The sequence below is a fragment of the Sebastes fasciatus genome, chromosome 1 (genome assembly GCF_043250625.1).
Source record: "Sebastes fasciatus isolate fSebFas1 chromosome 1, fSebFas1.pri, whole genome shotgun sequence".
NCBI lineage: Eukaryota > Metazoa > Chordata > Actinopteri > Perciformes > Sebastidae > Sebastes > Sebastes fasciatus.
In genome coordinates, this window is record NC_133795.1 from 38,350,602 (window position 1) to 38,374,890 (window position 24,289).

General features: G+C 39.0%; 1 protein-coding gene across 1 annotated transcript; it reads left to right on the forward strand.

The window, feature by feature from the left end:
* The first annotated feature begins 699 nt into the window (after positions 1–699).
* Positions 700–23,635, forward strand: tgm8 (transglutaminase 8). The gene is made up of 15 exons (XM_074647745.1): positions 700–825; positions 5,969–6,136; positions 6,616–6,870; positions 8,170–8,288; positions 9,161–9,289; positions 11,201–11,378; positions 12,541–12,676; positions 15,038–15,147; positions 17,113–17,228; positions 17,400–17,526; positions 17,613–17,878; positions 18,985–19,159; positions 20,554–20,717; positions 21,712–21,845; positions 23,202–23,635. Exons 1-15 carry the CDS (start codon positions 801–803, stop codon positions 23,350–23,352), a joined length of 2,253 nt encoding a protein of 750 aa, XP_074503846.1. The 5' UTR covers positions 700–800; the 3' UTR covers positions 23,353–23,635.
* Positions 23,636–24,289: the final 654 nt, after the last annotated feature.

A 24,289-nucleotide genomic window follows, 5' to 3' on the forward strand; every position in this document is an offset into this window, starting at 1 on the left:
GAACTACAATACACTCAAGCGCAAGTTTCATGTGTGGGCCACATTCCATTATAGTTTTAGAATTTGCTGCGGGCCAATTAAAAATGAACCACGGGCCGCAGTTGGCCCGCGGGCCGTAGTTTGCACACCCCTGTTCTAAACCCTGACACACTTTCACAATTAATTTAATAAATAATTGATTCATTATTTAATTGATGTTTATCTCTGATTTATGACTAGAACGATTTGACACACAGTGCTGAACAGCATCTCAAATTAATGTTCAGGTTCCCAGCTCTCAGATGAAGTACACCACTTCTATGTGACACCTACTGTTGACCTGCTCTCTCCCACTAAAGACCCCCTGCACCTCCCTAAAAAATACAAAAATGCCTCTATTGTGGGTCTCAGAGGGTTAATCATCACAAACATTTACAGTACGCTGCTAACTGATGACGTACTTTGAGCTGAGGAAGCTCCTGCACTGTGTGATGTACACAGTCTAAAATGTGATCATAATACTGGGGAGATACTCGTCATTTGGGACAAAAGCAAATGAATGTAATGTAATATGATAAAATGTAGTGGCAGCACAGTGAACAGACATCTGTGACAAGTTTTGCAGCTGCAGAGTTTAAACTTTCAAGAAGTCCTTAACAAAGCCGGTCGCATGTTAATCTGAGAAGGGGTTGGGCTTGTGAGATCTTTTAAATCCAGGGAACACCCAGCTTTGAGTGTGGTGTTGCCAGACTGTCTGCCAGGTGCATCTCACTGTCTCTACGTCTCTACATCTGTGTCTCTAAGAAGGAAACTTTGGAAAGATGGCAGCGGTACCGAAAGAGTCTCGTAAGTATACCAGAGTTTTAACTTTAGTTTGCTTGCATGCATTGTATGTACAGTATATGAATGAAGTCCTTTAATGTGTTTGGTTGTATAATATGTTTTGACAACAGCATACACTGTTGCAAAGCTGCAATTGTGTTGGATGATGCCTGAATCCTCACAGATGATGTGTTGCTGTTGATCACATGGCCTCTGTCACCTTTCTGGGTTTTTCTAGAAAGCTGTGTGACAGCCGCAGGGAATGATGAGAATAACGGGGTTCCTACACATTTTCCAGACTTCTCTTAAGGTCATATTTGACTTCATGACTCTGGGTGCAGAGGATGCTGTGGCAGCACAGTGCTTGTGTCCTTGCATAAGACTGACAGTCGCCGCCTCCCCTATGTTGAAGATGTGGAAAGATTTTACACAAAGTTTGCATCTATCTTTCTTTCCACATGTTGAATCCTGAGCCAACCAGGCTTTATATTTGGGTTTGTCAGGCCAGTCTTCTTGCAAAACTTGCATTTACATACATATTGTGGCCGTTCAGTCCACAGCCCGATGCAGACAGTTGGACGACAATCCACTGACAAACATTTTGCACAGAGCTTTTTTTTGCAGGATGTGGCGTACAGTAGAGTCTGTTCAGTCGCATGCCATACTTCTTTTCCTTGCTTTCATTGACATAAAGATCGCTGTGCTCTCTCACACAGCGGTAACTACTTTGGCTGAGCTGAATGGAGGACGGAACCTGCCAAAATCTAAAATAAATGAATGAATAAATAACTTGATAAATATGTCATTAAATGTTGAAAAAAAAAGATAAAATGTGACATACATTGATAGTTCTGTTTTAATTTGCTTCTTTATTTATTTATATTTGTATTAATTCCCTTATTTATTTACTCTTCTGTTTAATTTTCCTTTTTATTTATATATGTATTTATTTTTATTAATTTTTAAATGTGTTGATTTATTTTTGCATTTATTTTTTATTTATTTAATGAGTGTTGAGTGACAGCCCCCTCACTCGTGCATGCATAAATAGATAAAAAAAAAAAATGCATAAATAATTACATGCATTTGAAAATATATGCAAAATAAATTAAAAGGGAAAACAGAAGAGTTAAAAAACAAGGGAATTGATACAACGATAAATAAAAAAAAAAAATTTGTCACAATTTATCAATTAATTAATGGCAAAAAAAAATTATATTGTTTTTACTACATTTTATAAAATGTATTTATTTATCAAGTAATTTATTTATTCATTTATTTTGGATTTTGGCAGATTACGTTCTGAATTACGAGCAGTTGTCCTGAAACACAAATCCTGTCCTGTTTGTTCCAGAAAAAAATGTAAATAATAATAATGATAAATAAATAATCTAAGTAATAATAATTTTATTATTATTATAAGAATAAATAATAATAATAATAATCTATAATCTAAAAGAAATTACACTAAACCAGAGCTTTGATTAGTTATAGCCTAATAAAACATGAAATACTGATCGTAGTGAATCATTATTTTGGTCATCTTTTGGTTTTTTTTAGCCGTGTATAGTAGCGCCACAAATTGATAAAGAACTACAGTACGCATAGCGGAAACACACAGCTGTGACGTTGTTCAATTAACACATTTTTCACAGAGGGAAATTAAACCATCAACCGCTGACATTGACCTGGTGAACATCCCGCCAAAAAGCAATGATTTTACTGCTGGTACTGGGAGAGTGGGTAAGGAAACACCCATGGATCAATGCTGCCATACAAGATCCAAACAAAGAACAAAGAATAGTACTATTATTACTCCTGTTGGTTGACACTGAATGTAATATACATGTAACATACTGGAGGCAACGCCCAACGCTCACATCCTCAATTGCACCCGTTCACCCAAAAAGTCAGGTGATAATCATCAGTGGGTTCATCTGTCATGTTATAGGCTGCATCCTCATTCCATCCGTTGTTTATATAAAATGACTGACGTGCAAGTGCAACTGAACTGAAGCATTTCCCCAGGCGCTCGTTCAGAGGCCTTCAAGGGGAAACGAGCATTTTCTTCTTCTCTCGTCCCGTCCTGTTGCGTCTTGCCCCCACTCCCTATAAATGCACATCAGTGACATTTTACACTTTGCCAAGCATATTTACCTTATCTACTGTAACCACATGTTCACACACGCCCTGCCCTACTTTAAACATGCCAGGCCAGTTTGTTGAGGTTAATCTATGTCTCGACACACCCTCACCTGAGTTTACGGAGGATGAACCACAGCTGGCTCAGCGCCAGGTCCCTGTACTACGAAGCAGGATTTAGGGTTAGCGAGGTAACTTCAGGTTAAACCCTTCAGGGTTTTCAGTCCTACGACGGTGGCTCACTTCTTACCGGGGTAGATCTCCATGGTTACTGATGCTGAACACATAACCTGCTACGGAGCAAGTTTAGGTTTCTCAGCCACATTCTTCTGGATTCCTCAAAAGCATATAAAAGCTTTTGAAGTACCAGAGCTCCCGAAAGGACATTTTAGAAAACCCAGGTGGCAGTTAGCCACTATGGTTAGCCTATGGGACTAACTAGCTTATTGCTACTTCCGCTACCTCACCAGAAGTTACGCACATATTAATTTCTACACTAACGCCCCCGAGAATAAGGTGGATATATCAATCAAAATCAACCACGTAATTGTGAACCAGGAAGTAAGAGTGATAAACGTCGCGTAGGGAGGCGGTCGGGGTGGATGTTTGGGTTTGAAAAGCACCAGACTTTCACCAGGACACCACTGTTCATGTCCCGTGTGAAACCACAAGTCAACATTGATTTATCTGTCACCTAACTTCCGTACTTGAGTAATGCCACCTACGGAGTTATTTTAACCCAAACTGCGTTTTTTTCCCTAAACCTAACTAAAAAGTTTCCTGTGAAGACGGAAGTCTTTTTTGAAAAGACTGTATGCATTTAATAAGCAGAAATTGACACGTCGTGCAGCTGGACATTCGTTGGAAAATGCACGAAAAATCAGGATGTACGATACCATACTGACTTGTTGTATGAGGATACGTTGACCCAGTGAACGTGGTTTTGTTCACTTGCAGGTCACAAAAGATCTCTGCATGCAGGTTAAAACTGGGCGAAAAGTGAACTTTTCTTTTTTTATAGATAAATTTAGATAGAATACAACTTTATCGTCCACCAGAGTGGAAAATGTCTTTGGCTCACCTAAACATAAAAGAAGCATGAGAACAGGTAACATATAAAACAAGTCATATACTTATACTTACGCTCCTCCGGGCATAAATGTTTAATAAATAAATAAGTTAGTAAATAGTTATAATAGTATGCATATTTATAATATTTTATTGTTCAACACAGGACATTTCAGTAGAGACATTAAATATGACAATAGAATAGAAATTATTTTATTTTATTTTTGTACGGCTCTTTGTAGGCGGACGTTTTACTGGCAGTACTGGTAGTCGCTTTCAGTCCAAAATGGCGGAAGCGTAGGTCTGCTGCTGGGCGCTGATGTTGCAATGGAACGAACACATGACTTTCGCTTCTTATCAATAGACGTTCTTTGATATTGACTTTACACCTACCAGCACTGGCCTTTTACTAATTACCAGTGAGTTCATCAGTTTTTAGTGTCTCCTGGACACTAACATTGTAACTTAGTTCCCCTGTTGTGTACGACTTGCAGCGTTTCTTTATTTGCTTGTGTTTTCTGTATTTGTGTGTTTATGTTATGTATGTGTTGTCGAATTGTTTCTTAAAGAAAAAATTCTTAAAGAGTATCTTAACACCAGCCTGAGCAGCAGTGTTTAACTGCCCTCTCTGGTTGATGTTGTCACCCAGCAGGTTGGGTGTGGTCGGAGGTGTGACTCTGTCGTAAATAAAATTAATATAAACTCATTATGTAACAACTTGTGTAAGTGCCTATAATGTAGCCTATAATAATAGGTTTGAACGTATCACATTAAATCATCCTGAATAACAAAAACGTTGTAATAAAACTGTAAAGGGCATTAAGGGCATTGTATAAGTGTGAATGACAGTATGACTAACATCATTTTTTGTTTCTTTGTGTTCAAATTGTTTATTAGCACAAAAGGCATAGTCTGGGTATAGTAGTACAAAGGGACTATATATATACTGTATAATAACAATAATAATAATAATAATAAAAGGACGTTGTGTTGGACTATCTAGCATAATTTTTCACAGTTCTTTATGACCACTATGAGCAACCATTAAAAATGTACTAGTTTGACGTGACATGAAAGAGATGGTCATGTGAACGTTTAAAATTATATTTGATTGGTGCAAATAATTTAAATGATGGCGGCAACTATTTTTATATTTGTCCGAAATTAACAAAACCTTTGCTTTATAGTTGAAAGTTAAATATAACAACATTAAATATATCTTTCTTTCTTTTTTAAACCTACAGTAGGCAGAATATTTTTGGCATCATTGGTCAAAAATCCCATAATAACCTTTCAGCATATTGTAATTGAAGTGTTCTGAGAGATAACTAGACTTCTGCTCCTCCTCATGGCTCTGTTTTCAGGCTTTAGAAAATCTAGTCCGTGATGGAAGACTTTGACCAATCACAGGTCATTTCAGAGAGAGAGAGAGCGTTCCTATTGGCTGTGCTGCGGCTGGTGGGCGGTGCTTGGTGTTTCCTCAACTGTTCTCAACCTGGCTGCCGGGTCACAAACTCATTTTACAGCTAAACAGTACACTACAAGATGTTTCTGAAAACATTGGAGGAGAGAAATAGGCATTAACGTAACATAATATTGATTCATATGTGATCAGCGCTGCCTAGTTTGACCGTTTGATCGGAGTTTGCCAGTGATTGACAGCTGCTCAGAGACGCCAGACTCCAGATCAGCTCTGATTGGTTGTTTTCGTCCAGTCAGTGAAATCCTACAGATACCATTAGGAGCACCGGAGGACACAGAGGAACATGATTGTTTTCAGATTACCTGTCTCATGCACTACTGTCAGGATATAGTGACCGTTTTATAAGAATAACTTTTTTTAATCCTATTTGTTCCATTTCTACCCACTGCTGCTTTAAAGAGTTGCTCTCTATCTCTTTTAGTAACCTGACGAACAGACACTCTATTAACTTGTTCATGTTTGTTTTTCTTTCAGTCTTTAATGGAGTGGACCTCCACATAAAGTCCAACAACTCTGATCACAACACCAGTGAAATCTCAAAGGACAAGCTGATTGTGAGGCGAGGCAAGCCCTTCAAAGTGACCCTTAATATGAATAAAGTTTACAGCCAGGGAACTCAACTCTCCATGACTGTAAAGACAGGTCAGTCTTTCATTCAATTATTTGTTTTTAATAGTTGTTGAAGGTCTACGTTTCCCTACCAGTGTTGCCAGTTTGGGCTGGTTTCCGCCTGAGTTTTAGTTTTGTTGCCTAAACCTAAAGAAGTTTTAGTTTTGTTACCTAAACCTAAAGAAGTTGTAGTTTTGTTGTCTTAACCTAGAGAAGTTGTTTCGTTGCAATTGAGCTACTTTTGATAGCTAGCTAGTTGGGCATGGAAAAATAGCATTGGGCTAATAGATGAAATTTGTGCTGCTTTTGTCAACATTTGGGTTTTGAAAACATTTTGAAAACAATATTTACCAAACCGTTATTTTATGGTCAAAAACACAGACACAAGATGGAAATAAGTGAACTATCACATCACTGCTTTAACTGGATGGTTCAGTCAGTGAAAACCAAGGGATGAATGTAGTGTTGTAACAGTAAATGACATCTGATCCCTCAGTGGCTTCTCTCTACAGCAATATATCCATCCGTGGAACTGGAGACGCTAGAAACGTTCGATTACCCAGATCCCATACGACGTCCAGCATCAATAAAGTTTTGGTGGATGATTTCAATTGAAAAGGACGATACCACAAAGACAGGCAAACTGACGATCTCCATCACCCCCCCGGCTGACTCCCCGATAGGGGAACTCACCATAATGATGAAAGACGGCAAAGATGAAGTGTTGGTAGCAGAGCTGGTGTTGCTCTACAACCCCTGGTGTCCCGGTAGGTTGATCATCTCTCTGTCTGTCTCTCTAATACTAATACCACACTGTCCAAATACTCTGTTACAGGTCCTGCACTAAAATGTTACTTAAGTAAAAGTATATACAGTAAGTATTATCAGGCAAATGTGCTTTAAATATTTAAAGTAAAAGTAATCAATGCAGAAAAATGTCCCCTGTGACTATTATAGATTATATCATTAGATTATTATACTCTACTGTGTTAATGTAAAAGCAGGATTCTCCTGTTGGTTGAGGTGGAGCTCATCATTGGAGGATGGAGCCTGCCAAAATCGAAAATTAAACGAATGAATAAATAAATAAATAAATAAAGCAAAAATATTATTAAAAATAAATGTAGACATTAATGAATTGATAAAATGTGACATAAATTGATATTTCTGTTTTGCATACAGAAAGAAATGTAAAAAGAAACGTATAAAGAAAAGAATACAGAAATAAATAAGTGGGGAATAAATAAGGGGTGAAATGCAAAGGGAAAGTCATGCAGAAATAAATAAATAAATGCATGAATACATAAAAAATAGATATAAAATATATACAATTAAATGCAAAATAAATAAAAAACAAATTAAAAAAATAAAAATAGACAAATACAATTAATTAAAAAATATTAAAAAATAAATACAAAAGTAAATAAAAGGGAAAATTAAACAGAAGTGTAAACAAATAAGATAATTAATACAAAGAAATAATAAATAAAGACAAAAAAAATGGCTCATTCAGTTTTACAACGTGATAGCACTTTCGACCGATAACGCCTATTTAAAGGCCTGATGAGAGCCTAATCGAGTGGTCAATGAGCCGCGGTCGGCCCGCTGCAGACGACATACTGGACTGAGTCTGCTGAGCCCTGAAGCCCCTCCCCCGCTGCTGCACAGAGCCCTGTCACTTGTTAATTCAAAGTTTATTAATATTGAATTGTGTCCAAATTGCACCAAATTCAACAAATCACTTCCTTGGGACCCCAGCAATACACCCACCAAGTGTGAAGTAGATGAGCAGTTCTCGAGATATGAAAGGACACACAGAAAGACAGACATTCCTCACTTTAGAGTTAGAAGTACAGTACTTAGTAGTTGCATTCCACCACTGCTTTCTATTTATTTCTTTTGATATGTTAAGTACATTTTGCTGATAATGCTTACGTATGCTTTTTTTTTTTGCTTATGTAAGATTTTGAATGCAGTACTTTTACTTTTACTTGAGTAAAGTATTTGAATACTTCTAAAGTGAATACTATCAACTCTCTGTCTGCCTGAATTCACTCTCTCTGTAGATGACATGGTGTATATGAAAAATGACAAGAAGATAAATGAGTACGTGATGAATGAACATGGAGTCATCTTCAGAGGAAGTGCTGACTACATCTTCCCTCTTGACTGGGACTTTGGACAGGTACACACACACGCACACACACACACACACACGGTCGAGGCTTATGTGGATGCTTGGTTGTGACAGTCAATCAATCACATCCAATCATCGCTATGAAGGACAGAACCTGCCAAAATCAAAAATAATTGAATGAATAAATAAATGACTCAAAAAGAATATTATTATATCAATATTATATATTATATTATAATATAAATGTAGCCATTAATTAATTGATAAAATGTGAAATAAATTCATATTTGTGTTTAAATTTGCTTCTTTATTTATTTATCTTTGTATCAATTCCCTTTTTTATTTAATTTTTCTTTTTATTATTCATGCATTTATTTTTAGTGATTTTTAAATGTATCAATTTATTTTTACATTTATTTTTTATTTATTCATGCATTTTTGCACTTATTTTATATAAATCTTTAAATGTATGTATTCATTTATGTATTTCTGCATGTATTTATTTATTTATTTATGATTTTCCCTTTGCATTTCACCCCTTATTTATGTCCCCGAACTTATTTATTTATGTATTTTTTCTTTATACATTTCTTTATGCATTTCTGTCACTCACTGTTGAAACTCAAATACCACTGGATTTATGGCACTAAATCATTTTACTTTGAAAACCAATCCAACTGAATTTATGTGGTCTGAATTCCCTTTCTGACATTTTCCAGTTGTGCAATTTCTAAAACTTACAGTTTTTATATACTTTTTTAGAATTCACAAATTCAGATAGAAAATTCAGATACCCAATATTTGAATTCTGAATCTCAGCTTTTTGTGTCTGAATTTTGAGAAAACCGTACTTAAAGTTTAAATAATATTCCCATCTGTATTGACCTAAATTAAATGATATGCTGTCTCCTTCTGTCCAGTTTGAGGACAACATGGTGAACATTTGTCTGAAGATGTTGGATCTCAACCTCATACATTTGGATAACCCAACTGAAGACTTCCGTGCTCGTGCTGACCCCGGATACGTCGGCCGTGTGGTCAGCGCTATGGTAGGACATGCTCTCTATGTTTATTAAAGATAACTCCACATACCTTTTATTGCAGCAAAGCATTTATGGGCTGACATTTTTGACTGTTGTGTACCAAAAATCCAGCAATGATGCGATGCAGAGTGATACCGTGTTCAGTGCAATTTAGCAAGTGTTAGCATGCTAACACCATAAACTAAGACGGTGAGAGTGGTGGGAGAAGTACTCGGATATTTGACCTAAGTAAAAGTAGCAATACCACAGTGTAGAAATACTCTGTTACAAGTAAAAGTCCTGCATTCAGAATTTAACTTAAGTAAAAGGTTCCCAAGTATTAGCATAACAATATACTTAAAGTACTAAAAGTAAAATTACTCCTTATACAGAATGGCCAATTTCAGAATAATTATTATACAATGGGATTATAATTATTGATGATTTAATGTGTAAGCATCACTAATGTTGCCGCATGTAAAGGAAGGGCTAATTGTGACTACTTTATGTACTGCTGGGTGACCTCAAAATTGTACTTAAGTTTTGGTACTTGAGTAAATGTACTTAGTCCCATTCCTTCACTGGATGGTAAACATGGTAAACACCTGTGTTTACATCTAGAATGGTAGCGTTGTAAGCATGTTAGCATGCTGACATTAGCATTTAGCTCAAGTATCCTACAGCCTCACAGAGCTGTTAGCATGGCTGTAGACTCTCAGCTTTCTCTTAAACAGGAATAAGTCCTAAAATCCAGAAACAGAGTGCTGCAGGGATGACGTATTTTTGTAGACCAACCAGGAAGCTAGCATCGTCCTGGTCCCCTCGTCAAATAGCCAATGGTATTGTTCCATTGGGTCCAACCATTATTTTCCATATGGACTGCCGTTTTAACAACATTAATTTCTTTAACTCATTACGATTTTTAGGTTCTTGTGGGTTCAGTTTTAAAACTAGAGTGAAGATACTGGTATCATATGAAGACCAAAGGAATCCATTGGTACCAACCATGTCATACTAGCTTGTCAGGAAGGAGGTTAAATGACGCTACAAACTTGCGCTAAATTTTGGCGAGGAAAAACTGTCCCGGCCATTTTCAAAGGGGTCCCTTGACCTCTGACCTCAAGATATGTGAACTATAATGGGTTTGGGACGCTATAGATCTGCCGCTACAACCAAGAACATTTACAAAAAGTCTTTCATACCAAATGCAATAACTTTACTAAATTCATAAACACCATTCACACTGGGACCATGTCCGTTACTGTTATCTGGACTGTGTATGTCTTGCTATTTATTGTATTTTCTGTGATTTGCTGCATGTTGTGTTATTTATTATACGTATTGTGATTTACTAAAATGTGTTTTAACCAACCTGTGAGGCCGAAGGCAAATTTCCACATTTGTGGACAATAAAGATTATTATTATTATTCTATGGGTACCCACGAGTCTCCCCTTTACAGACATGCCCACTTTATGATAATCACATGCAGTTTGGGGCAAGTCATAGTCAAGTCAGCACACTAAGCACCACATATTGACAGTTGGTGGCAGTAATACTTTTGTTAATGTTAGTGCCAATAAAGAGCTGAAGAAAAGAAGAAGACAGCAGATGTAGGTCAAGGCCTATGGAAAGGAGGCTGGGTCACGCGTCATATCTCCGGGGGTAAAATCTCGTCTTCACTCGCCGAAATTGAGCCAATCGCAACGCACGACCGCAGCTTCAGTTACACTGCACATGTGTTATACCCCAAGACCCATGTCCGCCCGTGACCCACCCTCCTTTCCATAGGCCTTGATGTAGGTGATATAGTTTTAAAAAAAACAAAACAAGACTTGGCAATTAATGGGTCATTCTTGAGAGTCCAAATCTGACCGAATAAGGTTTTTGAGAAAAAAGGTTACATTAGAAGTATGAGAATTTCCTTGTTTTATTCCAGGTCAACGCTAATGATGACCCTGGTGTTGTGGTGGGACGCTGGGACGGCTCATACGAAGGCGGAAAAAGACCCGGACACTGGACTGGCAGTCACGAGATTCTTAAGAGATGGTTCAACAATAGCTTCCAGCGTGTCCAGTACGGACAGTGCTGGGTGTTCGCCGGTGTGATGTGTTCAGGTAACGTCTGACTGACTCTGTAGGTCCTCACACCTGGACCAACATCTGGAAAGATGAATGTTAGCTCTGAAAGAATGAATTGATTTGTCAGTCATCACAAACTTAACTGACTGCATATTTGATACTCGGTCAATTGTTTATTAAGGAAACAAACATTGGTTGGTGCCAGCAACTCAAATGTGAGGATTTGCTCGTTCCTCTGTTGTACATCATTGTAAATTGAATATATTGGGTTTGGGACTGTTTGGAGCAATACAAGTAATTTGAAGAAGTCACCTTAGGCAGTATTTTCTAACGTTTTATAAACTAAACAAATGAAATAATAAAACAAACTCCACAATTTCATTGATAATGATAATCATCTTTAGTTTCAGCCCTTATAAAGAGTTTCTTCTCAAATGTCTCCGCCTGCTGTCTTAAAACTGTAATCTGCAACCAAAATGAGTCTAATCAATAAGAATGCTAATATGCTATTTACATTCCCTTTAGTTAGACTGCATATGTTATGTTATTTTAAGTGGAACAAAAATAAGTGCCAGTACTCTCTTATTCCGGCCCAGTCCCACAGCAGTTTGTGAAATAGTCACGATATTTAATGTATTGGTTCGTGTACATAGACAGGAATTTCAATTTTTTTTTACCTGATGGTCAGCATGAAATCGATTCGTATGTAATCCACGTAATTGTGAACCGGGAAGTATAGAGAGCAGCGAACGCCGTGTACGGAGGAGGTCGGGGTGGATGGGTGGGTCAAAAAACACCAGACTTTCAGCAGGAGACCGCTGTTCATGTCCCCTGTGAAACCAGAAGTCAACGTTGATTTATTAGTCACGTAACTTCCGTACTTAAGTTACGGCACTTCTGCTGTTATTTAAACCCAAACAGCGATCTTTTCCTAAACCTAACTAAGTAGTTTTTTTCTGAACTGGCACCTCTACCAGTCCACAGTCCGTACTTGCTCTGTGCGGGGACTTGAACCAGACCCTATGGACGCAGCTACTGCCGCCCCCATTCAACACCATGGCAGCTTAGCAAAGAGGAAAACAAGGACAACAACAAACCAAACTGATTTACATTTAGACAAATGTCTCATTCGATTAAAAAAAAAGCAGGGTAACATTCAGCAACAAACTCTGACTCAAATATTTGTGTTTGGTTCCAGTGATGCGCCTGCTGGGCATCCCCACCCGCGTGATCACCAACTTCTCGTCGGCCCACGACACCAACGAGAATCTGACCATCGACGAATACCACGCCGCAGAAGGAGTCAGACATACACCAAAATATGACAGTATTTGGTAAGACACAGAGGCTGCAACATATTACACACAATGCAAATCCTTCAAAATTACAACATGTTACACAACTCTTATCCAGTATACCAAATGTTTTTCGGCTGTTTCCTTATACACAATACATTGATCTCTCATGTGACCAATATACAGTATATCACCATAGATACCATACATACGAAACATTACAATCATCCTTTAGTTCAAAAATAATATTTACAAAATATCATATCTGCCCTTAGTCCTTTTGCCCTCATCTATGACCATACATACAGAGTAAAACATCACAATCGACATACACCCATCAACAGCTAAAAAGGTTAAATATCCATATTTCAATAAAAGTCAACAAATTCTGTATTCTTAAGATGCCTTCAAATGTGGTTGTGTTTACTGTGTTCACGAGTCCATATGAACACCCCCATCTTGTGGTATTCACGACCTCGTAAAGTTTCCGAAAGCTCAGAGTTCACAAGTTGTGACGTGTTTGTTGACGTTGTCAGAGATGGCGGAGGCCATGGAAGTTCATTTTTAGGTGCATAATAAGTGAATATATTTTAATTTTAGTCTTTTATTGTTTTTCTTCGTAATTTTATAACATGTCTGAGGAAAATGTTGATATTCCCAACAGCCTAATTTTTTTTCTCTGTCATCATGCCTTTGCATTTACTGCATTATGTTACCTGCTTTCTAGCTTGCCAAAGTGTTAGCCTCTGTGGCTTCTAGACGCAGTAACATTAATATTGACGTTGCTCAGCAGCGGTGTTCTCACTTGAACGCCAAACATATTGTGAACACGACTTGCCATGTTGTGAACACGAGCTCACGAGTTTCATTTGAAGGCAGCATTATTCTCGTTATTCCAACTACAACTATAGAAAAAATGGCAGCAGAACGGACATTTAAAGGGAGTGTATGTACGTTTATACACAAATAAACAAATAAACTCTTTTCCGTTGTCATTTGGCGTGTAGAAAAGAAAATGACGATTGTTGTTAGTTGTTATGGTGACAACGCAATGGACCATTTACCCAATTGAAAAATACCATTGGCTTTTTGTCGAGGGAACCAGGGCAATGCTAACTTCCTGGTTGGCCTACAGAAATACGTCATCCCTGCAGCACTCTATTGTTGAGTCCTGATACCTCCCTCCAGATTTACCGTCCCTGCCACTCCCATCGCCTTTCTCTTTATACATCCATGGCCTTTCCCCGGTCCTGTGCATGGGCACGCCCCCTGTTGCTGGTTGCTGATTGGCTGGAATAGTCTTGTATGTAATAGTGTTGTTTGTTCCCCATTTACAGAGCCAGCGCTGTGTTTTTTTTCATTGCACACTGAGAAAGGACAGCTAGTTGGCCGTGAGATATTTGTAGAATTTGACAAGAAGTGTATTGTGTGGGCGTGTAACGTACCATCCCAGATCAACGCCACTCCCTAGAATTCTGAAAATAACTTGCAACTGTATTATTACAAAAAAAAAACTGAGCGATTCCCAGGCCTATAATGTCATGTCAACATGACCGCAGCCACAAATAGTGTGTTTATCCAGTGTGGTTTGCCAACGTAAATGATTTACATATTAACGTATGGTGTTGTTTGGGTGTGGCGACTCGCCCTAAGGGCTTTTGATCCGCCAATAAAGAATCTTACACTGTGGTGGAGACTTCAAGTGTCCCATGACTCTTTAACTACTAATTCTGAGCCTTTTCCAACACGTGTATGTGTGAGAACATAATACTCAAGAGGGGAGAATTCAGAAAAGGATTACGCAGCATTTGCTGCTGCTAAACATGCACAAATAAGACAAAAAGAAACAAAGCACCTGATAGGGTAAAATCTCCTGTGATATTTGCACGTATTTAAATTAGGTAATGTGCAGACATTTGGCGAAAAATGGCCCCTTTCTATGCAAATGAGCCTCATTGCAAAAACAGTCCAATTCACAAAGATCAGCGCTGATAGCCACACTTTTTTCTTTTGTCCTCCACTTCAGATCATGCCATCTTCTTTTACTTTCTGAAGGTGTACATTTGAAAACACCAACAGCACTGATAGACTGGGTTATTAAATCACAAATAGGGTTTCTCTCTGTCACGTTTAAATACCTTCCTGAAGTTTTGAGGAATGCCTCTGCACCTCGTCGGTCAACAATTCACGATGCTATCAGCTGCCGCAATCCATTTTCAATGAGGGAGGAGGAGGAGATTTGTATTGTTTATAGTTTAGTCATATTTTTATGTCTTAAAACATGTTCGAAGCGGATCTTTAAAGAATATTTTAGAATATAATTGTTGAATATAACTCTCCGGTGTTGTATTTCAGATCTACTACACTGTTGCAGAATCTGAATGTTGTTTTGTGTTTTAGGAACTACCACGTGTGGGTGGAGTCGTGGATGAAGCGGCCGGACCTGTCAACGGACGGCAAATATGACGGCTGGCAAGTTCTGGATGCAACCCCACAGGAGAAAAGTGAAGGTACACGCTCTCTTTGTTTATCTCCATAGACTTTAACAGAGACACATTCTCCTCCCTGCTCTGATGACCTTGTTTCTTGTCCTAATTGTACAGCACATGCTGACCCATTTCTACTATGAGATTTTATTATTCCAAATAACAAAACGTTCATCCTCTGGGGTTCATAAATCGTTGACAAACATTTGGACCTGAAGGTTCCAGCAAGACCAGGAATCATGAAAAACATGTCTGTATAATTTCTATGTGATTGTGGCAAATTGCAGCATCCATTTTTGTTTGTATGAAAATGAAACAAACATTCAACACGCAACGGGGTGGTTTGCAGCCGAGTGTGAAGCGGTAGGGATGAGTACCTCCAAGTCTGAGGCCATGGTTCTCTGCCGGAAAACGGTGGATTGTGCCCTCCTGTGCCCTCCTGCCAGGGAGTTTAAAGGGACTGTTATAAGAAACAGAAATTGGTTGTAACAGCGACACCTGTGGCCATTAAGTCAACGAAAGTCAGCGTCCTTTTGCTCGTGCTCGCCCGTGTGCACGCGCTACCTGAATGTGAGCCAGCATCCGTCAAAACAGTGAGGCGACACACGTCAGCTAAAACCACAATATCACTCTATATTTCAGCTGCTTGGCAGTAATGTTAGCTGACCAGACGAAGGTCTCTCCATGAATCACTGCTGATCCTAGTGTTGGCCGTTCCTGCCTCAGCCTCCCGACCGCGGCCAGAGGGAACAGGGGAGACACCGGAGTTTTGGTCGGAGACGATAACGTTTCTCGCTGCGGAGCCCCGTCACTTCACAAGACACGGGAAACCTCTGTTGGTCTGGAGGAGCTGCAGCATTTATTTCTGCACAAACCTCCACTAGATATTCTCAGAGCTAAACTAACTCTTCTGCAGTGTGTAGTGAGCGCGCATACACGTGAGGTGGAGCGAGACAGCTAAATGCGCGCGGTGTGTGAGTGAAGGCAGGCAGAGGAGCAGAGTACAGCAGAGACTCCGGCCCAGGAGACCAAAGCTACAGTCTCCCCCGCGTCCTCCGACCGCGGCCAACACTGTTTAGCAAGACGGGCTTCACTAGATATAACTTTGCGGTTTTGGTTCTTCCTTGTAGTTTGTGTTGGAGTCTTGTCTGAACAGCGTAGCCTCACGCGAGCGCGCATGGGACACCGACCTGGATTGATTTATACGTGTAAGAAGTTACAGTCTCTTTAAGTATCTCGGGGTTTTGTTCACCAGTGAGGGTAAAATGGACAGGCAGTTCGGTGCTGCGTCAGCAGTTTAGGAGCTGAGCCCGAAGGCAAAGATCTCAATTTACCGGTCCGTCTACGTTCCAACCCTCACCCATGGTCATGAGCTTGGGTAGTGACCGAAAGAATGAGATTGCGGATACAAGCGGCCGAAAAGAGTTTCCTTCGTAGGGTGGCTGGGCTCAGCCTTAGAGATAGGGGGAGGAGCTCAGACAATCCAGAGTGGAGCTGCTACTCCTTCACATCGAAAGGGTCCAGCTGAGGTGGTTCGGTCATCTGATCAGGATCCTCCTGGACGCCTCTGGATAACTCCCTTTCTGGGCACGTCCAACTGCTAAGAGGCCCCGGGGTAGACCCAGACCATCATGGAGAGATTATATATCTCATTTGGCCTGGGAACGCCTCGGGTTCTCCGTCTTCCATGGCCTCTGCCGTTCCGAGCCAACCAACCATGTGACGTCACAGACTAGAATACTGCAACATGGCGTCGCTCTTGCCACAAAAAGATGAAACTAAGCTTCCTTTTTCTTTTAAATGCTGACATTTGTCATGTTATTTAGGTAATTGTTCATTAGAGTGGAAACCCCTTTAGTAAACCAGCTCAACTTGGTTGAACGTTTCATTTACACTTTAAATCGATTTACACCACAATCGCAAAACTCCATTGTTAGTTAAGAAGTTTGTTACTTCATTTCATGATTTTAACGGTCTCTCTTCCTGCAGGTCTTCACCGCTGTGGTCCAGCTTCAGTCCGAGCCATCCGGAAAGGAGAGATAGCCTTCAAATATGACATGCCATTTGTCTTCGCTGAGGTCAATGCTGACGTTGTTGACTGGCTGGTCAGTGAGCAGAGTTTGAGCCTAATCTCAACATCACATTTAGTAAATTTAGTGTAAGAAAAAAGAAGGGGGCTAGTCTCAGCCAGATGTGATACATGATATATTCGCGGGCTGCAGCAAATTTAATTTATTTTTGTTGTTTCCATTGTGTGTGTTTGTGTGTCCTATCAGGTGAAAGCTGACAAGACGTTGGTGAAACTCAAATCTGACCCTAATAGAGTCGGTAAGAATATCTCCACCAAGTCTATCTGGAACGATAGGAGGAAGGACGTCACCCACAAATACAAACCCAGAGAGGGTGGGTTCACCTCACAAACAGGTCAAACAGCTGTTTATGCTTTACTGTAGTAGCTCTGGACATTGACTGAATCAATACATTTACAGGATCAAAGAAGGAGAGGGATGTCTTTAAACACGCCGTCACCAGAGACTACTCCAGTGCTGAAGGGGATGAAGAGATGGATGATGAGGAGGAGGAGGAAGAGGGGGAGGAAAGCGAGGAGATTGAAGAAAACGTCGATGTTGAAGAAGTGGGGGGCGACGAGGTAGAAGAGGTGGATGAAGTAGATGAGGTGGAAGAGACGGATGTGGATGAAGAGGAGGACGCCACCCAACCAGAACCACTGCCAATACACGTGCGCTTTACCGAGGTGCGTCACAGAAAGCCCCTTAAGAGCTATTGAACAGGATGTTTTGTACATTATTTTTGTCTTTTTGGGTATTATAAATGTCATTTAAAAGAAGAAACCTACGCAGCGTCCTGGTGGGATTTAAGTTTGAGCCCGATCACAACGTTTCCAGTCTCTCTCCTCTCATTTCTGGCCAAGTGTCTCGTTTCTAACGACAGAAAAATGACCCCAAAAAATATCAACTTTTTCTAGACTCTTGCTGCCTTCAAATGCAACTCTAACCAGGATGTAGTATGAATAATGAGAAGTACAAAAATATATGGTAACACTTCATTTTACTGGTCTGCAAATTTCATGGTAATTAGGTGATAATTAACAAGTGACCTATTTGTAATTTCTTTGGAATTACTCCCAAATTACCCCAATATTTACCGCAAAATATCTGCTGATAAATAGATAATAATTAGCCAATCATTATTTAACATTATTTAATAATTATATACTAAAATAACATATATGCTAAAATAGCATATAACAATAACAATAATATTTACCTCAAAATTTATCGAAAATTACTTTATTATAAACATTATTTAATAATTATTTTCCGTTATTTCCCAATAGCTGATAATTTATCTAATACATTTCCAGAAAAAGAATACAAAGTTAATGCTTTATTTCTATGTCTGCTGATAAATAGATACTAATTAATTATTTATTTAGTTATTAAATATTGTTAGAATTATTAAATAATGTTTATAATAAAGTAATTTTCGATACATTTTGAGGTAAATGTTAAGGTAATTTGGCAGTAATTCCAAAGAAATTTAAAATAAGTTACTTGCTAATTATCACCAAATTACCATGAAAAAAGTGTTACCACATAAATTAATATAAAATAGTAATGTAAATTTGTAATTTAGTTGATGACAGTATTTCAGATGGGAAAACTGAATGTAAACAGGATGTAGTATGTAATAATGAGAAGTACTAAAAATGTAAATACAGAGGTGTAGACAGCGATATAGTATGTATAGAGAAGTAACTTCAAAAAATTTGATTTGTTTCAATAAGTGTGTTTTGGCCCCTCTTCAATGTCTCGGTCCTCTCACTGTGCGACCCTGCAGGTGACCCCACCGACCAACGGTAAAAATGTGAGATTGAAGTTGGTGCTGACGAGTAAGAGCACCACTGCCAGGCTGCTGTCCATCACCATCAGCGTCCAAGCCATGATGTACAACGGCACGCCAGCTGCCAGCATCTGGAGTGAGGACAAGGAGGAGAAACTGAAGCCTGGGAAAGGTGAGTCTTCCTCTGTGGATATTTTTCTGGACAGAGATGTAGCTGTTGAATTTTGGAGGCAGATATCTCTGGACAAATAAAACCCAAACTATCTGCATGTCTAGATCATAAACATATATAATATACATAGATGCCGCTTTGACTCCTGGATCGTGCGTCAACGTGGGCGCCATATTGGACCGGGCAAGCCTGGCCTGTAACCCTGTACAAGTGAACGGGGGAGCTGCTGTTTTTCTGGATAAAAAGCCCTATAACGTCTATATTTCTCAACCGATTTCAACGAGTCGTTATTATATTCAAATGTTTATGATCTACGAGGAGTAACGTTAAGTTAACATTACGATTTATTTTTTATTTTCCCAAAGAAAGAATAAACGTTAAATACTGCTTCCGGTTTATGGATCAGCGGTCTGTCCTTCGATAAGGTGGGCTTTAATCAATTATTAGGTAATTATTAAAAACTAGTGCTATCATATCATATTTTCCTTTAAGCATTTTTCACAAGTTACATCTTTACAAAACGTTTGCTTCTGTAACATCAGATAAGAGCTATCTAACGTTCCTTATTGTTAGCTATCGATATACGTTAATGTTGGCTTATTGATGTTTTATATCTAACATGATATCATGTTTAAAACATGAAATGTACGATATGTATTAAAAACCATGTGTGTCTAATATTGCAAACAATAAAACTGATGGCATGTCTTGATTAACAATTACACTATTAGATTTTTCTCTTTTTTTTAATAATTGCTGTATTAGCTTATCGGTAGCCTCTAGATTGAAAGCATGATCGCTAAAACGGAGGAAGACATTTCAGTTTACATTATATTATATTATATTATATTATACAGGGACCTATTAACCTTAAACAAGGAAAATAAACCAAAGTCATACTTGACAAACGTGAGTTTTAACAATTCCTTATGATAAATGAGTTATTTTCTATCACGTCAGTAAATCAGTTCATGTCAGCCTACGGTACACACTCGTCTCCTGAACGTCTAGCAGCGATTATAGCTTAAATATCCAGAGTCTAAGTAACTGGAGACAAAACTTTATTTCTCTACTCCACGTGGATCATAAACCCTTTAATATAATAACGACTCGTTGAAATCTGTTGAAATCTGTTGAGAAATGTAGACGTTATAGTGCTTTTTATCCAGAAAAACGGCAGCTCCCCTGTTCACTTGTATAGGGTTAAAGGCCAGTCTTGCCCTGTCCAATATGGCGCCCACGTTGACGTATCGCTTCAAAGGGCTGAAGCTTCCCATGTGGCGTCTATGTATATATGTCTATGGTCTAGATACCACGAGTGTTAGGTGAGTGCTTTCGTTGAATTTGTTGTGAATTGACTTTAAATCTCCCTTCTCTTCCTCTGTCCCTTGAAGCTCTGTCCATCCCAATCCGGATCAATTGGTCAGATTACCGTAAACCCATGTTGGAGAGTGACAGCTTGAAGGTCTCAGTCATGGTCACAGACAAAGAGCAGCCAGAAAACATATACCTGGCTGAGGATGATGTCGTGCTGATGGACCCTCCCATTTCCGTCACGGTCAGTAGAAAACCTCCGTCTCTAAAATCACTGCTGCTCGCTCGTTTTCTCACACACTCGCCGCCACTCTCTCTCTCTCTTGCTTCACCACTCACTTCCCACGTGCACACACCAAGCCCCCAGGAAGAGCGTCGGTCGTTTATGCCAACTTCCGTAGTGGCCAAATGGTGATACTACAACTGCCGTGGCCGTCGCGTGATGCCATTGGGCCCAAAAAGACTTTTTCCCATAGACTTACATCGGGAAAGAGACATCTGTAACTCAGAGGATAATTTATTTTGAGGTGAATCAACGGTCCAGGTATGAACACGTGAACAGCCTTATTTAAATCATTAGGTCCTAAAAGTTGTCAAATGCACTAATAGCCGAATCCAGAGTTATTTCCCTTCCTCTGTTCATGTGAATGAGACCCAGACCGAGGCTGGAGCGAGGGCTGGGAGGCGGGGTTAAAGGAAATGCGACTGCGCCTGCTCTAAGGGCCCAATGGATGAGGAAGATCGCCGAATGATCCGGGTACTTTTCCAGTCGGAAGTCGAGGCATTTTGTCTTCATGCGCCACTGAGCAACTTTCATAGGAATGAACGGGGCCCCGCCTCCAACGCTGTATCCAGTTCTCTTTATACATCCATGGCACGCACACTCCCACAACACTAGTTTTTCCCCGACGTCGGTCACATTCCTGTTTCACAGACGGACTACACAAGATATAGCTTTGTATGTAAAAAGTAACGTACAGTCCCTTTAAACGGTTAGAGTTTGGGAGACAGTAATATTATTATTATATTAATACAATTTTATTTCTGTTGACAGTAATGATATATAAAAAGATATAACCTCACATTGTAAACTCCTTGACATAAAAACATACCAACCTTTTATTTGGGATGTTTTCCTCTCTTGTCTTGATGCATGATGGGTAGTGTTGTTTCAACAAGTTGCAGTTTTATTGCCGGACTGATTGTATTTGAATAATCTGTTAAAATGTGTGTTCCAGGTAAGCGGTCCTGTCAGAGTGTACCAAAGGGCAAAAGGGGAGGTGCTTTTCATGAACCCGGTCAAAGAGACGCTGAAAAACTGCACTCTGACTCTCTCTGGAAGCGGCCTGTGGAAAGACGAGCTCGTATACGGGTGAGTGTTGAATGCTATACAAGGTGCAAATAACAACACAATAACTTATTATTTTTTTACCATTGATCAGTCTGTCGGTTAGCTCTAGCAGGTAACATGTTAATGCTGCGGTCTATGAAATGTCAACAAGAATTATAATTGTGTGTTGACTTTTATATTTTTTTAAATATCTTAGTCTGATATAAGCAACCACACACTCCCAAAGTATTCTTAGTGATAGTGACTTTGCTTCGTAATGTTAGCTGATGAAGTAATTTGCAAATGGCAAGCTAGTTAGTGTCATGGAGATTGGACATCACAGATAGTATGGGTGATATATGATTATAATGCCACTTCACTGTTTTGGCCGATGCCTAGGATGATCGCTCACGCCTACAGTCTATTTGTAACGTTACCATTTTTAACTTTTTATCTTTCCAAATCAACCTGCAAAAAGATCCATCTGTCGCCTGTTCCATCTGTTGTAAAGTAACAAACAAAGTCCAAGTTCATTACATTATTGCGCAAGTAGCAAACTTCAAAAAATCTAATCTCATTATATTACATTTGGACAAGCTCTCACATTATCCAACAGTTGCCACATGTCCAGCTGATAAACTTTAATAGGTCGACTATATGAAGCAAATCTTTGCTGGGATGGTGGAGTGAGTGAATTATACATTTCAGTCTTCAGAAGTGTCTAATCCGTTTGTAAATGTAGCCTATATTATCATATTAGATAACACAAAGTAGTCTAATATATGGTAAATGGGTACTGTAGATAGACAGAGGAACAAAGGTTCATGTTGATGAATAGATACTGTAAATCTGTATGTTGTCTGTATGTTTTTGCATACATTACAGCTCCATTCATACAACATAGTTAAACATTTTATAAAGCTAAAAATGCTGCGTGTACTATATTTACACTGTATCCCAAAAACATGCATCCTTCTGTGACATTTTATGTTTTTGCACAAATTGATGATGCACTATCATCTCCTCTCTCTGTAATCCTCCAGAGGTGTAACCTCCCCCGCCCATTTCTAACACCTGAGCTAATTGGTATGAATTAACAAAAGGAGAGCTGGACCAGGCTCAGATAACCCTGATCCAACCCTGGTCATTGGTGTCAAAGGGAAAAATCAGCCTAAAAATGTTTTTCCTCCACAAGGAACTAAGAAAGATTATCCTGGCAAAAATGTTTTTCACCTGTTCTTAAGTCATAAACACAGGAGAGAAAATAATGTAGATCAGACTTAGAACATGAATCACCAGAAAAATTAAATGTTCTCGCCTGTCTTTCAGGGCTTCCATAAAAAACTGAGCCATTCTGATTTGTTTTTTTATTATTGTTACTCTTTGTGTTACCCACAGGGTTCCAGATCTTAAACCAGGTCACAGAGTACGTATCCAGTTCAACTTTATTGCCTACAAGGCCGGTAAGAAGACTCTCGTGGCCGACTTCGACTGCTCCACCTTCAGAGACATCAAGGGCCACTGCACTGTCAACATCAAGCCCTATTAGTACTCGGAAACAAAATGTCAGATTTATAACTATGTGAAGCATAAATGTCATAATTTCCATTTTTAGGCCTTTGCACACTAAGTCCTTATTTTTTGTCCGAAATTGTTGCACGTTTAAAAATAATTACAAACTCACGTTGCGTCAATCACGTTCACACACGACTCCGAGACTTTCGTTCCTCATTAAAGTTTTCGGGAACATGTTTGATTTTCTGTGTTTTTTTGCACTCCGTCAAAAAAGCTAAAAGAGAGTTGTTTGACGAGTCAGAGCCACCGTCCGTGCAAACGTCATCATCAAAAATGGCAAACACTTCGTCCCCCAGCACAAGGCGCTTTATCATAAAGATATAATAGAATACAGAGATGTGGATATTAAAGATAGATTATGGCAGGTGAATCTGGGATGATGGCAAAACAAAGGATGCAGGAAAGATTAGACAGTAGTGATTGTGCTCCAGGCAGCTAGATAGATAGATAGATAGATAGATAGATAGATAGATAGATAGATAGATAGATAGATAGATAGATAGATAGATAGATAGATAGATAGATTTATTGATCCCAAATTGGGAAATTATTGATGCATTGTGCATAACGGTAAAAAAGGGCATATGAAAAAGAGGAACTTGGTGTGCAATGGCCTTTACTTTGACTTCACTGATTTTTAAAAGAAAGAGCATAAGCATGTTGTTTTCAATCAGATGTGGGTGCCGGGTGCATAAAAGCAGCCGGCTATACAACTAACATCTGTGAATTTGAATCAAAACAAAACATGTTTTCTTGCCGCATTGCATTATGGTCTATTTTCTGCTACTGCAACTACTGTGTGGTGTTAAATATGTGGGTAAAATGGGAGCTGTAGAAAGGAGCCATTGTTACTTTAAAGTCACGAGTTGGACCATATCATTAAAATATCTGGCAGAGATGAAAAAAAGAAA